Below are 21,185 nucleotides of genomic sequence, written 5' to 3' on the forward strand. Positions count from 1 at the left end.
TGTTAATATTATATACAAATCATTTGATTATGGAATAGGAGCCAATGCAATTTCATATAAAAATAAGAATCAAAGACTGCAGATCAATAAGATAAAGTTTTTTCAATTCCATAAACTAAACTAAGGCTCTATCTAATACAGTAACAGCAATATGTATTTTCATCTCTTAAGAATATCTCTCGTTTTCATATTGCCATTCAAATAGTCACTAAGCAACATGAAAAAATTTAAACTAAATTGCGTCTACACTACATAAACTTGGTAGGTGGGTGCGATCTAGTGCAAAAACTTGAAAATTGAGCATATAGGTGCAACAACTTGGCTAGTGCGTACATTTTGGTTAAAAGATTAATATTCCACACCATACTTTTTATGCCATATAAAAAAAGCCACCCATGTCATCTCAATAAGGATCTACATATATTATGTATTGCTTTTAATTAATTTGTTAGTTATAATAATAAAATGATCTATCGATTTGAAACCGAAAGTTATTTGGTTATCAAAAGTAAGTACATGGAAATAACATAAATTTCCGAGCGATTCAATTAATCAACATATTCATTATCTTGGGTTATGAATATGGCAAAACACGAAATTAAATCCATAAACCAATGATCTAGAAGTTAAGCTTATAATACCATGATTAATCAAAGGTATGTATCAATGTTTTTGACTAAAATGCACGTGATTGTCAATTTTATGTACCAATCTACTCATTTTTCAAGTTCTTGCACTAAATCACATGCACCTATCAAGTTCTTGTACCATGGGTGCAATTTACTAAAAAATTTAATAAGATAGATTAATATATGATATATCACTTTAAAAATACACAATTTCAATTCAATATATATACAAATTGTAACAAAAAGAACAAATATGACTATGAATATGCAGGAGACTTTCTCTTGCCATGCTATTACTATCTAGCTCTAATGCTCATGCTCACATTCTCATAGCATGGCAAGAGAAAACCTCCTCTATTTATAGGCCTCCGTAGCCATTGGATCTTTGACAAGGACTAAGACACTTATTCTGATCTAGAGTTTTCACTTCTTGCTAAAATGTGAGGATGATCATCGTGGCCTCCCGGTCCCTGCGGTCCCTCCCCGGGTCCTCGCTGAGCTTGCTCACCTCGGCGCGGCGGAGGAGGTCGCTGGTGTAGTGCCCGTGCTCCTCCTCAGCCGCCGCCGCCGCCGGTGCTCGTGTCACATCCCCGATCCGGTGATCAGCGTCGACGAGGCTCGCCTTCTCGCCTAGGTCGGAGTGCGGGATCTCGGTGGAGATGACGGAGTGGTCGTCGATGGCGGCGACCAGGGATTCGGCCATGTCGGTGGTGCACGACGAGATTAGGGTTTTGAGCGAGGTGAGTGTTGGGGATATTGGAGGGAAGCTTCATGGCTGTTTCGCTTCGACTGCCCTCTCCTCCTTTTCGGCCGTTGGCCGCGATAAATGAGGCCCTGTTGAGTTTCCAAAACAAAATTTTTCACGCTGTCACATCAAATATTTGGACACATGCATGGAGTATTAAATGTAGAAAAAAAACAATTACAAAAATTGCATGTAAATTACAAGACGAATTTTTTAAGCCTAATTACGCCATGATTTGACAATGTGGTGCTACTGTAAACATTTGCTAATAACGGATTAATTAGGTTTAAAAAATTTGTCTCGCAGTTTCCTGGCGGAATCTGTAATTTGTTTTGTTATTAGACAACGTTTATTACTTCAAATGAAATGTGTGTCCGTATATCCGATGTGACATCCCAAAACAATTTTTTTTGCCAACTAAACCAGGCCTGAGTTGGGTTCTGCGCTTCCACCGCGGGCAGGACACAATTAAAACAGTTTTGCCCCCATTAAAATAGGACACGGTCAAACCTAGCCGGCGGGGTGGGCGTCGGCGAGCGAGCGGCGGCGGCGGCAACGGAGAGTGGGCTAGGCGCAACCCCTCCCTCCAGCCATTTTCACCGCAGGCTTCCGCTTCCGAGCTCGAAGGTGAGCGCCACCGCGAGGAGGGGAGGAGGAAGCGGGGGCAAGGGTTTGGTGGGTTGGGGATTGTCGCGTCACGGGGGACGGGATTATGGAGTACCATATGAAATCTGTGTGCGATTTGAAGCATTTGAGGTTGGGCTTCAAATTTTCTGCAATGTCCAATTGTGTCCAATCTATCTATTATCTATTATTATTTTATTAAAATAGCTTTGAAAGGATGCACCACATCTGCTGTGAGAGCTAGAAATTCCCACATTAATCGGAGAAAAAGAAAAAAAGAAAAAGAGTGTCCAAGTAGAAGTACAATTTAAAAATAGCTGGAATTCGGAAATAAAAATAAGCAATATTGAAAGAAGTTTCCATATAAGAACCCAATACGAGATTAATCAAAATTCGAAATAAAAATAAAATAAAATCCAAAATTAGAAAAGGAAAGAAGAGTCCAAGTAGAAATACAATTTAAAAATAGCTGAAATTCAGAATTAAAAATAAGTAATATTGAAAGAAGTTTCCATATAATAACCCAATACAGGATTAATCAAAATTCAAAAAAAAAATAAAATCCAAAATTAGAAAAGAAAATGAGAGACCAAGTAGGAATACAATTTAAAAATAGCTGAAATTCGGAATAAAAGTAAATAAATCCAAAATTAGCAAAAGAAAATAAAAGAAGAGTCCAAGTAGGAATACAATTTAAAATTAGCTGAAATTCGAAATTAAAAATAAGAAATATTGAAAGAAGAATCCATATAAGAACCCAATACGAGATTAATTAAAATTTAGAATAAAAATAAAATAATATCTAAAATTAGAAAAACTAACATAGAGTTCAAGTAGAAATACAATTTTGAAACAACTGAAATTGAAAATAAAAAATAAAAACATTAAAATAACACAATACGATATTAACTAAATTTTTTTAAAAAAAATTATGAAATTAGAAAAAGAAAAATAAGATTTCAATTAGGAATACAATCTATAAATAACTAAAATTTGTGATAAAAATAAAGATTATTGAAAGAATAGACCATCTAAAACACATGACGAGATAAATTAAGTTACATGCCTATAATGGAGTAGAGTGGTGGCGGTTTATACGAGATATAAAAATTGTTAATAAAACACCAAATAGAATCCTAATGACGATTAAAAGGAGGGACGTCAGGCAGGCCGTGAAGCAAACGAGTAAGGCGGTTGCCGAGAGTTCTAGAAAGTAAGAAAAAAACAAATCCCATTGATAAGCATATTCAATTTTTAAAATCTCAATGACAATAAAAAGGAGAAGCAGTGGGCGGGGTGTATAAGAGTATAGTTGTAGAGCCGCTGACGGTTGACGGGACTTCTAGAAAATAAAAAATGAATTCCAACAATAGTTATATGTTCGATTTTTAGAATCACAATGACAATAAAGAGTTGGCGGTGGACGGGCTGTAGAGGGGCTTCCCGGGAGGAGACGGCGAAGGGACGCGCGTCCGCGGGAGGTCCGGGATGGGATGGCGAGGTGATGCCCGCGACATCGGATGGACGGCGACGGGACAGGGGATGACGAGGGTGATGTGGCGCCGTGTTTCCTGGAAGGAAACCGGAGCGAGAGCGGCTTGGCGCGATGCGGTTTTGGGACGGCGCGTGTGTTGGCGCGAGGAGCGGTACACGGGAAGGTGGCTCGGTGTATTGCGGCTCGGTCACGAGGCGAAAGTGGTGCGACGCTGGGTGAGACATTTCGTCGAACACCTTGCGTGCGTGAGCTGGCTGGCCTGAGGAGGAAGACAAACAGTGGCTGGGCTGAGCTGGGCCGGCCTGCTAATGGGAGGAGAAGAGAGGAGAGGATGGAGGGGAGTTGGGCCAGGAAAGAAAGAGAGGAGGAGGCCCAAATTGTACTGTGATATTTCACAATTATCTCAAGGATTTGGGGTTTGAAATTTGGGGAGATTTTTGGGAGGATTTGAATTTGAATCTGCCCTAGGGTTTCATGGAAATTTGAAGGAAATTCTAAGAGAGGATTGAGATCTAATTTGGCACAAAAACAATTAAGAACCAAACTAAACTCCAAATTTTAAATGACAAACTTTTAAATAAAAGCACATAAAATATGGGTGCTACAAACCTACCCCCTTAAAGAATCTCGGAATTAAAAATAAGAAATATTAAAAGAAGAGTCCATATAAGAACCCAATACGAAATTAATTAAAATTCGGAATAAAAATAAATAAATCCAAAATCAGCAAAAGAAAATAAAAGAAGAGTTCATGTAGGAATGCAATTTAAAATTAGCTGAAATTCGGAATTAAAAATAAGCAATATTGAAAGAAGAATCCATAAAAGATTAATTAAAATTTAGAATAAAAATAAAATAATGTCCAAAATTAGAAAAATTAAAAGAGAGTTCAAGTAGGAATACAATTTTAAAACAACTGAAATTGAAAATAAAAATAAAAACATTAAAATAACACAATACTGTATTAACTAATTTTTTAAAAAAATTCTAAAATTATAAAAAGAAAAATAAGATTTCAATTAGGAATAATAAGTACAATTTTTGATAAAAATAAAGATTATTGAAAGAAAAGACCATCTAAAACACATGACGAGATAAATTAAGTAACATGCCTATAAAGTAGTAGAGTGGTGGCGGTTGATACGACATATAAAAATTGTTAATAAAACACCAAATAGAATCCTAATGACGATTAAAAGGAGGGACGTCAGGCAGGCCGTGAATCAAACGAGCAAGGCGGTTGCCGAGGCTTCTATAAAGTAAATAAAACAAACCCTATTGATAATCATATTTGATTTTTAAAATCTCAATGACAATAAAAAGGAGAAGCAGCGGGCGGGGTGTATAAGAGTATAGTTGCAGAGCCGCCGACGGTTGACGGGACTTCTAGAAAATAAAAAATGAATTCCGACGATAGTTATGTTCGACTTTTAGAATCACAATGACAATAAAGAGTAGGCGGTGGACGAGCTGTAGAGGGCATAATGGCATCGTTTGATGGGACTTCTAAAAATTATAAAAAATAAAACTACATGTCCAATTTTTAAAGGTTCGGAACTACTAAAAAGTAAAAAAAAACAATGATAATCATATTCGATTTTAAAATCTCAATGACAATAAAGAAGGGAGGCAGCAGGCGAGCCGTAGAGGAGTGCACTGGCAAAGCCGCTGACAGTTTGGCGGGACTTCTAGAAAGTAAAAATGAACCCGAACGATAATTATGTTCGATTTTTAAAATCTCAATGACAATAAAGAGAAGACACAGTGGACGGGCCATAGAGGAGTATAATGGCAACCTTTGACGGGACATCTAGAAATTATAAAAATGAAATCCAACGTGATAATAAACTTTAAAAACTATAAAATTTAATTTTTAAAGGTTCCAAGAAGAATGAATAGAAATAGTGGTAGATCGAGCAAGCAAATAAAGAAGGAGATGACATAATGGGTAGCAACAGGTGTGACTTTTATAAACTATATAATTAGAAACACAAAGATGATAAGGTTTGGTCTTTCAAGGTCTTAAGACAATGAGATAGTTATTTAATAAATTTTAAGTAAAATCATAAAAAAATATATGATTTTGTTTGGGTGCTAGCCGCGCAATTGCGCGGGCCACTCAGCTAGTTGTTTACATTGTTCCGTGGATGTCAAATTTACTGCTAATGTACAACGTTGCATTATATAGACGTTTTAGCTTTCTGGTGAACTCTTGTTATTTCTAGGTCCACATGAGAATTCTGAACTTTCTGTTCCGGCTAATGGGGGAAAAACATAATTAATAAATAAATATGGGAAATGGTATATATGTCCTATTTAACACTGTTAACTCCTACATTTAAAATAGGGGTAAAAGTATCTTTCGGTTAAAAAAGTGGAAATAGGAGAAAAATCAATATTAGAGATAGTGAGGAAAAAGGAAATTGTCTCTAAGAATAACTGTTTGAGGTCAAACACACGTATAATAAATTCTGGGGCTGAGCAAGAAGGAAGGCCTTGAAGTCTGGCTGATCTCGGCCAGTCGCGCACAAACGGGCCATCTGCACTTGGCCGGACAAGACTGAAGATCACGTACCTCGATCGTCGCCATCTGCAGCTGAAGACGGACGCCACGTACTCGTCGAATCCGCATCGAGCCGAGCGTGTTCCTCTTTCTCCATCTCCATGATGAATAACACGACGATTCGAACATGGACCAGATTGTCTCAGCCTCGGCGAGAGCTCCGGCGCCGTGTCGTAAATACATCGAGTACCGGTATCAATGGCGCGCGGCGGCGCCGGCGGGCAGATAGATATACACAGTTCCTTCCATCTCGTTCACTGTTCTAGTGTTCTCAGAGCACTGGAGCCTCCTTCCTTGTCGTCGCCGGCGCGGCGATGATAGAGTGGTATGGGCAGGACATCGTGAAGTATCAGATGTTACGGCGGCGGCGGCGGCGGCGCGGCGCTCCGGCAACTCGACGAGGCACGACATGAGGCCGCGGTGGCGCTCTTGGGGGTTCGGAGTTTCAAACTCCGACTCCCCGTTGGGCTATCTGCGACCGTTTGATCAGGCGCGTGCGGCCTAGATAAGTGGGAAAATATGTAGTGCAAACCACATGCAGTGGAAACTTGGAAACTACCGTTGGATTAAGAAATGGACGTCCGAGAATCTTTATCTGCGAGTTAAATTTTAACTCATGGTGACGTGGACGAATCTCGGACGTCCATTTCTCGATCCAACGGTAGTTTCCAAGTTTCTACTACATATGTGGTTTGCACTACATATTTTCCTCAGATAAGTCAAATATTATTCACAGCATAATACTTGGGCCGAGGATGGCTGTTGGTCTGGGCTTCCAGTCACGCCAAAACGGCCCACAGAGTCCACTCATAGGATAGCTACCATTATTGTTCAGAGTTTCAGATACGAAAATACAAAGTCTACAAGTCAATGCAGTTATGTCAGATAAAGTTGATGCCGTGTGATTGGCGATGGCGATGGCGATGTTCTCGTCCTCTCCAGGGAGAATGGTTTGGGAGCTTGGAATCATCTGTTATCCACCTTGTCAATGCGTCTCAAAATCGATCAGCATCATCTTCAGAAATTCGCCAAAAACGTGTAAACAGATATGTGACCTTATAATAGCATTCCAGATCATACATACTTTATTAAAAAAAATTATTACTATGCAGAGCATCTGAATGACATAGCACACAGAACTACTTAGACCCTGTTTAGATGGGACTAAAACTTTTAAGTCCCTATCACATCAGATGTTTGAAAATTAATTATAAATATTAAACGTGGACTATTAATAAAACCCATCCATAATCTTGGACTAATTCACGAGACGAATCTATTAAGCCTAATTAATCCATGATTAGCCTATGTGATGCTACAGTAAACATTCTCTAATTATGGATTAATCAGGCTTAAAAAAAATTGTCTCGTAAATTAGCTTTCATTTATGTAATTAGTTTTATAAGTAGTCTATATTTAATACTATAAATTAGTGTCTAAATACAGGGACTAAAGTTAAGTCCCTGGATCCAAACACCACCTTAGTACAAAAATGAAGCAAACCTGACATACTACTAGACTTGACTACAGACACGGAGAACGCAATATTACATTACACAGTACAGTAGAGACTCGATTACACTACAACTGAACTCGATGAAGCTAGGAACGGTTAGATATATATCCAATCTAAATTTGATCAAGAAATTAATTAAACACAGCCGAGATAATATCCAAACCCATTCCGATGCTACCCCAAATGCATGATGAAGAAATCCATTATCCATGTGTTATGTGTATCATCACTTGGTCCATGGATTTCAGGATGCCCAAATATATGCAATGAAAATGAAGCTTTGATCCGTTCGGGAAATCATGCAGTACCCTTTGTACTTGATCTCGACCAGCTCTCGCCGGCGCCGCTACGATTCTTACGATTTCGCCACGGCGGCGCCGCCGCCACCGTCGCCATCACAGGTGGTGATGGATATATCAAGCACGAGCTGCGCCCCGCGCAGCCGCCGGAGCTCAGATGCTTGCATGGCTTCCTCCGTCCGTGGCTCACATCACGGAGCAGGAGGTGGGATCCTCCTCCATCGAGGGGTAGAATGGGACGCCGCCGCCGGCGCCGGCGCGGGGGCGAAACTGCGGCTGCTGCGGCGGCGGCGGCGGCCCGGCCGCCTTCTTGCCTCTCCTCCGTTTGCCTCCCTTCCCTCCGTTCTGCTGCTGCCCGCCGCCCTTGTTCCATCCACCATTGTTGTTGCCGTTCTTGCCGGTGTTGAAGATCTCCCGCTGCGACTGCGTCGACGAAACAATGGAGAAGAAGATTGGTCAGCTCAGCTCGATCAATTGGATAAAGAAAAAAACTAGGATTAGTTTGATGATTCATCATCCATGTGTCTTACTGAGTTGTTTGCGCGGCGTTGATTAGGTTGATCGCGAGAGCCAGCGGCGACGGCGAGCTTGTCGAGCTTCTTCTCGATGCGGCTGCCGTTCGCGGCCTGGCGGTCGATCTTCTCCTCGATGCGGACGCCATTGGCGGCCTGGAGGTCGACGAGGCAGTTGCTGATCCTGGCGTTGACGTCGGCGAACTTGGCGGCGAGCCCGTCGCCGGTGACGAGCATGAGCGGCCAGGACAGGCAGCCGCCGCCGCTCTGGCAGGACTCGACAAGCTGGAGCGCGTCGTCGAGGGCGCCCCTGAGCCGGCGCAGGATGTTCGCCGCCGTCGCGTCGCCCCTCGCCACCGCCTTGGAGTTGGAGTCCGGTAGGATCTTGGCGACCTGCTGGGCGCGCTCGGCGAGCTCCTTGCAGCTCGCCGCGTTCCGGCGAGCCGTGCTCACCGCCTTCGAGATCGCCTGCACCACTTTCACGATCGCGCCCACCGAGTCCATCTCTTGATGACTTGCTGATCAACGATCACCTGCTGCTTGGTTTCGCTAATGTTGTTGGGTGTTCTTGCAAGAGGTGGAAGACGAGTAGCGCTCAACTTATTGTCATGTTGCCATTGACGGCTGGGCCACACGGAGTTGGTGCTACGACGGCACAACGCTAACGCCAGAATGGGAAATTTAACTATTCGCCACTCTTATGACATGGCAATTAACGATTTGCCACACCCTGTCAATGACATGTGGGCCCTCGTATGTCTATGACATGTGGACCTAGTGGCAAATCGTTAAGCAACATCCGTAAGAGTGGCAAATAGTTAAAAGCCCCCGCCAGAATTGGGGTTGGGATAGTAGGTAATTTTTCGTTTACCATTAACACTTTTATATAAGAGATTTGTTCTAGTCCAATAAAATATATCTGAAGGTATCGATACCTCACGGTACGGTACGAAATTGTTTTCGATGACTGGTACCTCAAGACTCTCTTCGTGTATTTGCATTTTGCCGTGCGATGCAGGACCGTCTCCAAATGATGAGAAAGCTATGACCCGTGATCAAGTATAGTGTTGCATAAGACAAGACACTGTGACGGAGTATTTGGACTGACGTTTACTCACTCAGTGGAAAATCAGTGGGCTGAGTAGAGGATGACTACAAGTCAACGGTCAATGGAGCTTCGGCTACGCGGTGGTTAGTTTTGGTTGCTTGCTTTCCCCGCGGTTTCTTGAGAAAATTTGCAAATTGCCAAGGAGACGGGCATGGAGTAGTTTAACAATTATTCTATTTCGCCACGTCTACTTCAGTGAGGATGATAGGAGTACGGTGCATGAGCTTACTAAAACTAGCAATAATTTTTTTAATAATGAAAGCTTTATTAAGACTCAGGTGGTGTTTGGATCCAGGAACTTAACTTTAGTCCCTGTATTTAGACACTAATTTAGAGTATTAAATATAGACTACTTACAAAACTAATTACATAAATGAAAGCTAATTCGTGAGACAAATTTTATAAGCCTAATTAATCCATAATTAGAGAATGTTTACTGTAGCATCACATGGGCTAATCATGGATTAATTAGGCTCAATAGATTCGTCTCACGAATTAGTCCAAGATTATGGATGGGTTTTATTAATAGTCTACGTTTAATATTTATTATTAGTGTGCAAACATCCTATGTGATAGGGACTTAAAAGTTTTAGTCCCATCTAAACAGGGCCTCAGTTAAATACACAAAGATGATACATTCCAACTGAGCCCACCTCCGGCCTCTGCATAAAATGCACACGGCCAATAAAAGGACAAAACTAAACCCCCATCATGAAACTAGCAATAATTGAGTCCCTTCCATCCCAAACTTCTTAACAACTTTGTAAAGAGAATCATTTTTTTAGAACAAAGCTAATCATATGCTTCCTGTGAAGTTGTACTTGGTGACATCTTACCCACAACAACGCGATGCAGTATATACTATTCTCTCTGTTCCACATTACTTCCTCCGTCTTAGAGGGTAACCATTTTTAAAGTAGGCACTAGTATTAAGAAAATAAGTAGAAATGATTGGAGGAGGGTTGTGATTGGTAGAGAAAAGAAAGCAGGTGAACAGAATGGTTGTGATTGGTTGAGAGGAGAGGGTAGGTGGAGAAATAGCTTTATTTTGAGACAAGCTACTATGCTAGAAATAACTACTACCTCCATATTTTAATGTATGACGCCGTTAACTTTTTGTCCAACGTTTGACCATTCGTCTTATTTAAAAAATTTATGTAATTATCATTTATTTTATTATGACTTGATTCGTCATCAAATGTTCTTTAAGCATGATATAAATATTTTCATATTTGCATAAAAATTTTGAATAAAACAAAAACGTTAGTCGAAAAGTGAACGGCGTCATACATTAAAATATGGAGGGAGTATATTTTAAGACGGAGGTAGTACAAGATATTTTTATCTCTCTCTCTCTCGTCTAGATTCATTAGATGCACATAAATTTAGACAGTAGCATATATATATCTGTTAAATGCATGAATCTATAAAACCAAGAAAATCTTATAGTGTTAAGTGAAAACTCGTTATAGATGGTGTTATTGGCTTTTAGATATACGTTTGACCATTTTATTTTATTAAAAAAACAAACAAATATAAAAATATGGTTGAGGCTTGAACACTTAATGATAAAACAAGTTACGGCAATATTAATAATATTTATAATAACATTTTTTAATAAGATGAACGGACAAACATAGATTTAAAAGTCAACTAGATCTAAATTTAAAAACTGAGAGAGTAAATTTGAGGAGATTTTTTCTGGTTCAACAAAAAGTATCTCGAGGTACAGCTACCGTACAGTACTAAATCCTTTGCAATCATTAGATCTAGCTAGATAGGATAGTCAATGTTAGATCCAACGATCGGAAACGATTTGGTACCGTGAGGTATCGGTATCTCAAGGTACTTTTTTTTTTGATCAAAGTAAATCTCAAATTTGAGTTATATATAATACTCACTTGATATTTTTATATAACTATCAAAATTATTATATATAATTAAAGTGAGTCTGAGGTGAGGTTTGAGCTTCATTTTGTGGGTTCCACTATGCTTCAAAATTGGGGTGGGCCTTCAGCCTTGAAGGGCTTCGTTTGGATGGGCTGAAATCCTGTTTCAAATTTCCGGTCCATATAGGTGGATGGGCTGGATTTATCCCCGTCCAGACGAGGCCTCGTCAGGTTTTGCCACGTAAGCGAATCACTGGCTTCCGTCTTGCCGCCGGTGGGGTGCGCGCCGCCGCCGGCGAGGACGAGGGGAAGCATGGCGGGCGGAGACCGATGCGGCCTAGCGCCCTGGTGGTACTGGTACTCTATGGAGTGGAGCACCTCGGCGATTGAGGAGCTCCCTGAGCACTTGCCCACGCGCCGCTACCCGTCGCCGCATCTCGGCGTCTAGCTGCTGGCGCAGCGATGGCGCGCGCGGCGGTCGGCCAGAGCTAGATCGGCGGAGCCTCCTCCATCTGTGCTCACCAGCTGCAGGACGCGTGGTATGCGCCATGAAGTGGGCAAAGACCGCGGGGAGCGACGCAGCAGAGGTGTTCGGAGAAATGTCGCACTGGCAGTCGGCAGAGACGCGGACGCGGTCGTCGGTCTAGTCCAAGAAAAGGATCCCGCACCTCAACTGCTCATCATACTGGTAAGTCTCGCAGAGTCCAATTCTATTTTTTTTTTCAAAAACAAATGCACAAATGTTTGATCTGCACCATCGAACTCCATATTAACATGCGGGCTGCTTATTAAATTAGAGATTTCGAGTGCGGTAGTAGAAATAGAATTTTGGTTCATTTCCTCTCAGAAAGTGAAACGAAAGCTTCGTGTGAAAAGTATCAGTTGAAAAAAAAAAGCATCTGGAAGCGGTTTTGGTGTTCCAGATCGACATTTCCAAAACCAAAACCGTGTTAGGATTTGGGAGGCCGACCAACCACTATCCGCTATGTTTCTCCACATACCAGAAGTATGAACCATTCAGTAGTGCCATGCATTATCTTCACTCTTAAGTTTCTTGTAGCATCCAGCAAAACACTGTTTTGTGAAGAAAAATACATTTGGCCAAGTTCGTTTGTCAAAGGAAGATTACACGAGCTTTCTTGTCCTTCCCTCACCATATAGGTCAGCTTCTCCGCAAAACGAAACAAACCTTCATCCACCGTTCTTTTCATCCAACCTCTGGAGGTCCAGGCAATGTCTCTACCTCGGCATCACAATTGGGAGGAGAATGATGATGGGGCCGAAGGATTGCGCCGATCACCTCCGGGAAAGCGACCCCGGTGCTCCTGCAGATTTGAGTGAGCTCACTCGTACAATCTTGCCCCTCCTATTTTTTTAGGTTCTCTCATCATTCTTTTTTTTTATCTGTACAGGCAGGATGTGGTTTCATCTCATCCAAATGCTCTTTTACTTGTTATCAAAACTTAGAATTTACAAGGAATTTAGTTGTTCATGCCGTCATTGCAAGTAAACCAATAAGTCCATTTTTCTTGGCTAACCAATTGTATCTTCTTCTGGATAAATTCATCATATGCCACTGTGATTATTTTTTAAAGGAGCTCATTCCCTTACTTGCCCCTTTTCTTTTACATATGCTGACCTCTGATTTGCAAATACGTTTCACCTGCAATCTCCTGGAAGGACAATCTAGCAAAATAAACTTCCCCCACAAAATTAAAAAAAGATGATAGCTATTAAGTTGAACTTGAAACGAAAATTTCTCTATTAGGCTATTAAGTTGAGGAATAGACCTTATTTTTCTTATTATTCTTATTCCAACAAATGATAGTGACAGGCAGATGGAGATGCTTGAGGAGATGCGAAGAATGCTGAAGGGGCAAAACGAGAAGATTGAATCCATGTATAGGGAGAATCAAGAACTCAGAGAAAAGGTTTCCTTCCTAACAGCGGTAATTTTTTTGTTCTTCACTTTCACTTCCTAAAAGCAAAATGCATGCTTAAGCCTAGATGGTGGGTATAAACTTTGTGCCATATGGCCCAATTAAATATGCCTATTTGTTGGGAACCCCTAGAAGTACTTAGTTGGAGAGTCATTGGATTGTTCTGTGCTCAAGAGTTAAGAGGCAAGACACATGCATGACCTCAGAAGAAAAAGTTGGACCCAATCGTTTAATAGTCTACCTCCTACTTAAGATATTTACACTGACACGTGCATCAATTACTTTGTTGTTTTCTTTTTTGTGGAACTAGGTATTTTTATTATTATTGCAGATCAACTTGCTTTTCACATATGTTAAATTATATCTTTTAAATTTTGTTGATAGGATATAACCAGACTTGGTGGTTACCTTCAGCAATCCCCTGCCCCTAGGTTGGTAATATTTGCATGATACTATGAGTCTCTATCTCTCTCTCTCTCTCCCTGGCTTAAAAGTTTTAGAATTGGATATTGAGATACATCGTAGCTTTTGTCTTCTTAAACATTGAGCTATATATTGCTGCAAATATGTTCTCTGGTATCTTAACTAATGCTACAAGTGCGCAACCAATTAAGATGCACATTTTGTTAAACTTATCATTTCTACTTCCATATATTATGTTAAATTTTACATCTATGGACTGACAAATGAATATTTTTGTCTAGAACATACAACTTTGTCTAACTATATTGCAATTGATATAACTGCAAAATGTCCTGTAACACTGTGGCTGCTTTTCTCCTGCTTACCTTTTCTTTTCCTTTTGCTACATCAGTTATTAACCAAAGCATAGACTATCCTTTTCTTGGAAGTCATGACATGACGCCCATTCATCAAATCTCATCTGATGTCTACAGTAATAGTAACAAATGGACAAGTTATTAAGTCATTTAGTAATTACCAACTTCAATACAAAAAAGGTGACTAAATAAAATATTGAAAAGACCTGCAAAGGGTGCTGTTGCACGTGCTTTGTTCACCGAAGGTTCCAGCTACTCTATTGATCTCCAATTCTTTTCTCACTTCTACTTGTTTTAAAAATAAAAAAGAAGTCTTGGCTTTCTTGGTAACGGAAGATAACATCAATTGGTGAAAGGGCTCAGCTTACTTGATTGCCTAATGCGAACCTTGGATTTTTCGCATGGAATCTCTAGTGTCAAAAAGGATTGAATTTTGAGGTCTGAATAATTGCCACTTAAGCAGAGTACTGAAAAGTTAATCAAACTTCCTGTATCTTTACTCCTTTAAATGTTCCTTGTGGTGGTGCCTCACCACCACCACCCACTGATATTTGGGTCCCACATGACCAGTAGTTCCAAAAATCTAATATCTGAAGTAACTGAAGAATTGTCACTGTTTTTCCAGCTGAAGTAATTTATTGTACCTCCCAAGTATATTAAGAAGTTGCATTCATATGTAAAATGACAATTCCTGTCTCATGATGCTTACATGTCCATGGTGCTGTGTTCATCTCATGTGTTCATCTCATTGTTTTTGTGTGTAATTTGTATAAGTAGCTACCATTAACTAAAATTCAGTATGCTACGCATGTGACTTCTTTTCTCTACTTTCAGGATGTTATCTGATCAGAATAGCAGTATGCAACTTCGATTGCAATTTGTGAATTCATGCAGTAACAGTAAGTACTCAACACGTAAAATTGAAGCAGATGACGAGACCCCCCTTAAGGTAGCCATATACGATCATAACAACGAGATCATGACTTGTGAACCATTTTCTTCAATGAGAGTTCACATTGTAGCAATTCATGGTGACTTTGACGATGATCATAAAGGCCACTGGACTGAAGAACACTTTCGTAGTAAAATAGTAACTGGACGACCTGGAAAAGAACATTTATTATCTGGGAAGCTGTATTTTAGGCTGCAAGGTGGTGTGGGTTATCTAAACAGTGCCAAATTCCAAGACAATTCCAGTTTTGTTCCAAGCAAAAGATTGAAGTTGGGGGTCATGGCTGCTGATGAAAGAATCTCTCAAAGAATTCAGGAAGGAATAACTGAATCTTTTGCTGTAAAGGATGTTCGGGGATACTGTGAGTTCATTCTATTTTATTCTAGTATAAGTACTTATTTTCCTCATATGTGCTTCGTTTAAAAATAAACATGTCTATATGGACTTTATCTGCCATGCACAGCCGTTTTGCCTTAGGAACGGCACCGACAGAATCAACTGTAACATCAATTAGTGCTTATGATAACCAATTAACTAGTTTCATGTTGGCCATTTTCTTTTAAATTTCTATCCCTTAGGCTGTAGCTGTGTAGATGTGTAGTGACTCTATGCAGGACATTATTATCCATTCATTCATATGGTGGGGAATAAAATCTGTCATCCCCGCATATGGTGTACTCTTTATCTTAAAGTTTCTCCTAAAGACTAAAGCCCCTTGCCGCTTCAGCCAACAAGTGTTCCATCCAGTGTACAATATCTACCCATAATGATGTAAGGATCAGCATTCTCATTTATCATCCCAGAATTCTTAATTACAAAACTATTTTTATATAAGCTAAATTTGTTCAGTAAATGAACAAAGGGAACTGGAGTTAGTTTTTCCTTTGTTTATGCTGGCAAAATTCTGCACCATGTAAGGATACTCTTCTGAAACTTAGTCATCATCCACTATTTTCACAAAGAACCTTTTCATTCATCTATACTTTTGAAGGATCAAAACCAGGGTAAACTGCATTATTTCTATTACAGAGGCGGTTGAGATTGCTTCTTTCATAGTGGATTCAAAAATTGATATCTGATATCTTTCTTTACAGCAACAAAAAAGAATCTCAATCCATCCCCATGCGATCCTGTATACAAACTGAATAAAATTGCAATGAACGGAGATAGACACAAGTTACTAGAGAAGAATGGTATCAAGACAGTGGGGGATTTTTTGTCTTTCTATGATAGAAGTCCTGAAGATCTGCGTAAAGTATGGTATTGCTTTTTTATTTGTTCTCTGATATGTTCTTGCTGCGACAATCTGTCTAATATCACCCTGTGTAGATTTTGGGAAAGATTTCTGACCAAGATTGGGAAACAATCATTAGTCACGCTCAGAAATGCACTCCAAGACCAGGAATTTACTCTAGTTGCATACAAGAGAGGAATGGGTCTGACGAACATCAGACATTTTCTAAAAGCAATGGCAGTTGTTACCTTAAGGGGTCATGCTCAGAGCAACCAAGCTCTATGCTGCGAAGTAAGTATGGTGTGGTCTCTTTTCAGTAATTGGATCGTTCCCATTATGCCTTCATGGTTTGGTGTGGAAAGATGTTGAATGCAATTTTGTTTGTGCCTTTTTCTGTGGATATCACAAATCATAGTATACTGGTTCCATGAAATCTCACAGAACAACTTGATGTCCAAGTAGTACGCCAGCAAACTTCTTCAGTGTGTAATGGACTTCAATCTGGTGCATCACTAGGGAATCTGCCAAGTAAGTCCAAGTTGCAACAAAGTACTTCGAACCAGAGCGTGACTCCCCGTGGTAATTGGCTTTTTCTTTTTATGGCACATATTTTATGTTGATGGCTTTCATAGGAACTTAACCATCCAATTTTACTCTAATGTTCCACAGAACTTGAGAGCTTCCAAGTTGCCAATGAGGAAGTTTTGTCCATAAGAAATGAGGCTTCGTCAGTTCCATCCATGGATAATAATACCTTAGGAGGGTCTAGCACACAGCAACAGTGTTTTTTGGAACACAACACAACATCTGAATCTGATGGTAATAACTTGAATTGAATTTTCTATTACTGTTTCTTGACAAAGGTTTTCGAAGAAGAGTTTTGATGTTTGCATAACCCTCCCTCTTTCTGCTACAACAGGGAATTCATTCTTACCTGGTAATCCATCCACGGACGACGCCGTCAGAGATCATCTAGCAGAGCTGGAAAAAGCTCTCCTTGAAGATGAGTCATGGGGTGACTTTGATTTCAATGAAGCTTGGGCAAATCCCTACAGTGCAGTGGAGCATAGCACGGGGCTTTCTTCTGTCAATGGAGCACATAATAATAATATTAACCACGGTGGACTTTCAGCTGCCAGTGAAGCAGGCAGTGTAAGCTATGGCGGACTTTCACCACCTGTCAGTGAAGTAGGGAGTAGAAGGTATATGGGGTATTCGCCTTCACCAGCCAGCAAACCCTGGAGCTGCAGGTTCAGGGGACTTTAGCCTGTCAGGGAGTCGAGCTAGCAGAATTAAGAATGCTCACCGCGAACATGGATTAATTAACACCCGGCTATTTGCTTCCTAGGCTCCTAGCTACGTGCATTTTTTTTGCTATGTAAAGTTGATAATGAGGATTTACATATTCTTTCTTTTTTTTTGACGTGATATTCTTTCATTTTGGTTATGTCAAACTTCTTACAGAAAATAAATGGGCATAGTCATCCCTTGTTTCTTCTCTTTCCTCTCTCTTAGCTTCGGTAGCTTCCAAGAACATTGCTGTGCCCACCAAGGCCACCGCCGGTAGTGGAGGAAGGGAGACCACTATACTACTGAGTAGTACAGCAGAAATGCAGAATCCCTTGACGACGACGAGGCCGAGGCGGCGCCCGCGGCGGAGCAGTCGAGCAGATAGTGCAAACAGTCTCGTGCCCTCCACGCCACGCCCGGCCATGGCTCGCGGTCGCCTCAAGCGCTCTTGAAAGAGAGAAGGAGCGAAAGGGCTATGGTATACTGGCATGATTGGTCTTGAGCTCCAAGTGTTCGATGAAATGCCGCGCAAAGGAAGCCCAGTGTCCGTTACTATCCAGTATATTCTTGGAACTCTGTAGCCTGTACCTATTATCAGGTTTTTGAGAAACATTTCCGGGAAAATACGTCAGTTGCAATCATCCATTGAATACACTCTGAGCCCTATGAACCCCGCTTTAATCCTGAAGGATACTGCTGCACAGACATGAACGAGATTCTTAGTTTTAAGAGCAGGGAGAAGGTGTGGGGAAAATACGAAGAAATAGCAGTTGCAGGGCTGCTAAGGTGTCAAGAGAAAATTCAGAACATTCAAGGCCTTTATATTTTTGTTGATCTTTTTTTGTGCTAATGGGAGCAAAACCAGTTAAAATCCGTGCGTCTTCAACTATTCCTTACACCAATCTTCATATCTTCCTCATACTCCTACCTGCAAACAGATGAACAGGAAGAGATTGGGAGGCACCTAACTTAACACTTGAATTCACAGCACAAGCTGAGAGCAAGGGATCCGGGGGTTGTTGGTTCAGCACAGCTGCACAAGTGGACATTAGAAATCAGCAAAAATGATAAGATTTTGTTAGTTGATCACACCACATTGGACCAATGTTTAATTGTGCATGCGCACAAAAGAGAACAGAAGCAAACAGCGTTAATTATTACTACATTATACATTGCCCAATTATTCACATAAGATGTCTCGGGAGCCCACGCTATGCTACCGCCTACCCGTCGCAACGGACGAGCTCGAGCGCCTTCTCTAGATTGGCCACGACTTCCGAAATGGCTGGCCGCTCCTCCCACCGCAGCCGTCATCGCAACCTGCATGATCATGGTGATGAGGCCGCCGATGTCCGCCCCGACCAGCTGCGCCACCGTCGCCGCCTGACCCAGCCCGCCCCACAGTGCCATGGCATTAAGGTCAGGATTCTGTTCCTGCTAACAAACGGATATGGCAAAGAAGAAATGAGGCGGCTGTTGCCGCGTCTTGACATATTAATTTTCATTTCTCAAAAAAAAAATCTTAATTGTCAGCGTCTCACTGACCTCGCTTATTTTTATACTCTAGTTGCCCTTTCTTTTTTCTGGCAAGGACACTAGGTGCTTGTTTTGACCAACATATTTTATAATGAATCATGCTTGCATCTCGGGGAAATAAAAATATGTCCAATAAGTTAATTATGAAATACAATTCACGTTGAGATGAGTGTTAACTGGCGGAAAAAAAATTCACGTTGAGATGAGTGCTAACTGGCGGAAAAAAAAAAGAGAAAGGGCACAGGTAATGGGAATCTATCCCACGATATCACGGTTTAGGGCATGCAACCATAACCAGATTAGCTACTAACCAATCTCATTTTTTATTCAACTACTGTCCAATTGCGGTGTAATTATACCGTAATTACATTCGTGTGAATTTTATTAAAAAAAAATCTTTAGCGATTTATAGCTAGTCCTTCTGTTCTTTTGTCAGTGCAATTCACATCACAAGTTGAGAGCAAGGGATCAGGAGTTGTTGGTTCAGAAGAGCTGCACAAGTGGAGATAAAAAAAATCAGCAAACAAGATCACACCACATTTGTATGTTTAATTGTGTATGCCCACAAAAGAAAACAAAAGCCTGGTCTCAATACAAATGATACGCACTTTGCGTATTTGCGAAAAAAAAACAAAAAGAACTGTTGGGGGATATTATAGGCTTCGATAACCCCTCCGGGGTAACGATACCGAAGCCTCCCCAAGAATATCATCCCTCCTTGAGGTGCCGGAGGGGCGCCGTCCACTCCGAAGGGTAAGCGGGGCCCTGGATCCGTCCACTAGCAAGGTACAGGCCTTGCCTTGCCTTTGGAGGAGAAGGTTGCACGCGGGGCTTCAACATCGTTGAGGGAGGCATTAAATGCCTTACCCACCAACTGTTCGTGCGGCCATGCTGTAGTGTAGGCTCGAGAATACTAGACCCATTATTACTTGGCTGGACCCGTGATTGTTGTTGGCCCATGAGTCTGCTCATTCTTTAGTATGCTCTTAGAGGGTTCACCAGTCAGCTAGTAGCACCAGGATATCTTGTGACCATAGAGCTACAGTTATAATGTCTTACTATGTAGTCAACTTATGGGTATAAACGGAAAAATATGTAGTGCAAATCACAAATATAATGAAAATTTGAAAACTACTGTTTGACCCAAAAATGGATGCTTGAGATTTGTTTACACCACCGAGAGTAAAAATTTTATTTCTAGATTCAACCATTTGTACAAAATTTATCTGGAGTAAACTTTTTAATCTTCATGATGTCAACAAATATTAGACGTTTAACTTTAGATCCAACGGTAATTTTTGAATTTACACTACATATCTATTATACTATTAAGACAGCTTTAAAAGGAGGCACCACGTTCGCTGTGGAGGCTAGAAATTCCCACATTAATCGGAGAAAAAGAGAAAAATATTAACCACTAGATCATAGTAAATTTAGATCTCAAGGGTTGAGATTTAATGAATAAAATTTTGGAAACATATTGTTGTTCCACATAAGCACTATAGAAACGTACATGGTAGCACGTTACAACTCATATTGAGTATGGCGTATAGCAGTAGCATCAGGACACTAGACTCTATTTGGAAAGGAACATAGCAAAAGGAAACAGAACTAGAGTAGGTTTCATGTGAGACATCAGTAAAATAGTTCTTCTGCATATAATCCTATCATTGTTTTTAACGTGATTTACACCTTTCAATATACCAGGCATAAAAAGAAATAAATAATTGGTAAAATAAATAATGGGCACACTAAAAACTAGCAAAAGAACATGGGCGTTATCATCAGATCTAGATTGTTTCTATGTTTCTTTTGCATATTCTTGAAAAAAAATCCTTTTAAATTCAAATTACAAATGTAAAAAACTCAATCCAGATGCTAGAAATTAACACATTAACCGTGGAAAAAAAAAGTCCAAGTAGGAATACAATTTAGAAACAACTAAATTTCGGATAAAAATAAGGAATATTGAAAGAATAATCCATGTAAAATACACCACGAGATTAATTAAAATTTGAAATAAAACAAAAAAATTGAAAGTAGAAAAAAAAGAGAGTTAGAGTAGTAGTACCTT

General features: G+C 40.4%; 2 protein-coding genes across 5 annotated transcripts; one reads left to right on the plus strand and one right to left on the minus strand.

Annotated features, from left to right (window-relative positions):
* Positions 1 to 7,287: 7,287 nt before the first annotated feature.
* Positions 7,288 to 8,955, minus strand: LOC107277318 (uncharacterized). Its single transcript, XM_015760507.3, has 2 exons — positions 8,402 to 8,955; positions 7,288 to 8,294 (listed from the first exon to the last, which is right to left on the minus strand). Exons 1-2 carry the CDS (start codon positions 8,885 to 8,887, stop codon positions 8,058 to 8,060), a joined length of 723 nt encoding a protein of 240 aa, XP_015615993.1. The 5' UTR covers positions 8,888 to 8,955; the 3' UTR covers positions 7,288 to 8,057.
* A 2,639-nt stretch (positions 8,956 to 11,594) lies between these two features.
* On the plus strand, positions 11,595 to 17,785 carry LOC4351072 (uncharacterized). 4 transcript variants are annotated; one of them, XM_015759910.3, is made up of 10 exons: positions 11,595 to 12,068; positions 12,542 to 12,717; positions 13,209 to 13,329; positions 13,705 to 13,751; positions 14,934 to 15,412; positions 16,146 to 16,306; positions 16,381 to 16,576; positions 16,727 to 16,864; positions 16,955 to 17,104; positions 17,205 to 17,785. In XM_015759910.3, the coding sequence occupies exons 1-10, from the start codon at positions 11,922 to 11,924 to the stop codon at positions 17,549 to 17,551; spliced, it is 1,962 nt and encodes a 653-aa protein (XP_015615396.1). In that variant the 5' UTR covers positions 11,595 to 11,921; the 3' UTR covers positions 17,552 to 17,785. The 4 variants fall into 4 exon arrangements, with proteins under 4 accessions (XP_015615396.1, XP_015615397.1, XP_015615399.1 ...); XM_015759911.3 differs by having other exon boundaries at positions 13,215 to 13,329; XM_015759913.3 differs by lacking the exon at positions 12,542 to 12,717 and having other exon boundaries at positions 13,215 to 13,329.
* Positions 17,786 to 21,185: the final 3,400 nt, after the last annotated feature.

This window comes from Oryza sativa, chromosome 11, assembly GCF_034140825.1.
Source record: "Oryza sativa Japonica Group chromosome 11, ASM3414082v1".
Lineage (NCBI taxonomy): Eukaryota > Viridiplantae > Streptophyta > Magnoliopsida > Poales > Poaceae > Oryza > Oryza sativa.

Bases quoted from the DNA above. Each gene is read 5' to 3' on its own strand.
- LOC107277318 (XM_015760507.3), bottom strand. From the start codon at position 8,887: ATGGACTCGGTGGGCGCGATCGTGAAAGTGGTGCAGGCGATCTCGAAG. The intron at 8,295-8,401 runs GTAAGACACATG...TCGTCGACGCAG, and splicing joins AACGCCGCGCAAACAACTCA to TCGCAGCGGGAGATCTTCAA.
- LOC4351072 (XM_015759910.3), top strand. From the start codon at position 11,922: ATGCGCCATGAAGTGGGCAAAGACCGCGGGGAGCGACGCAGCAGAGGT. The intron at 16,577-16,726 runs GTAAGTATGGTG...GAAATCTCACAG, and splicing joins ACCAAGCTCTATGCTGCGAA to AACAACTTGATGTCCAAGTA. The intron at 17,105-17,204 runs GTAATAACTTGA...CTGCTACAACAG, and splicing joins CACAACATCTGAATCTGATG to GGAATTCATTCTTACCTGGT.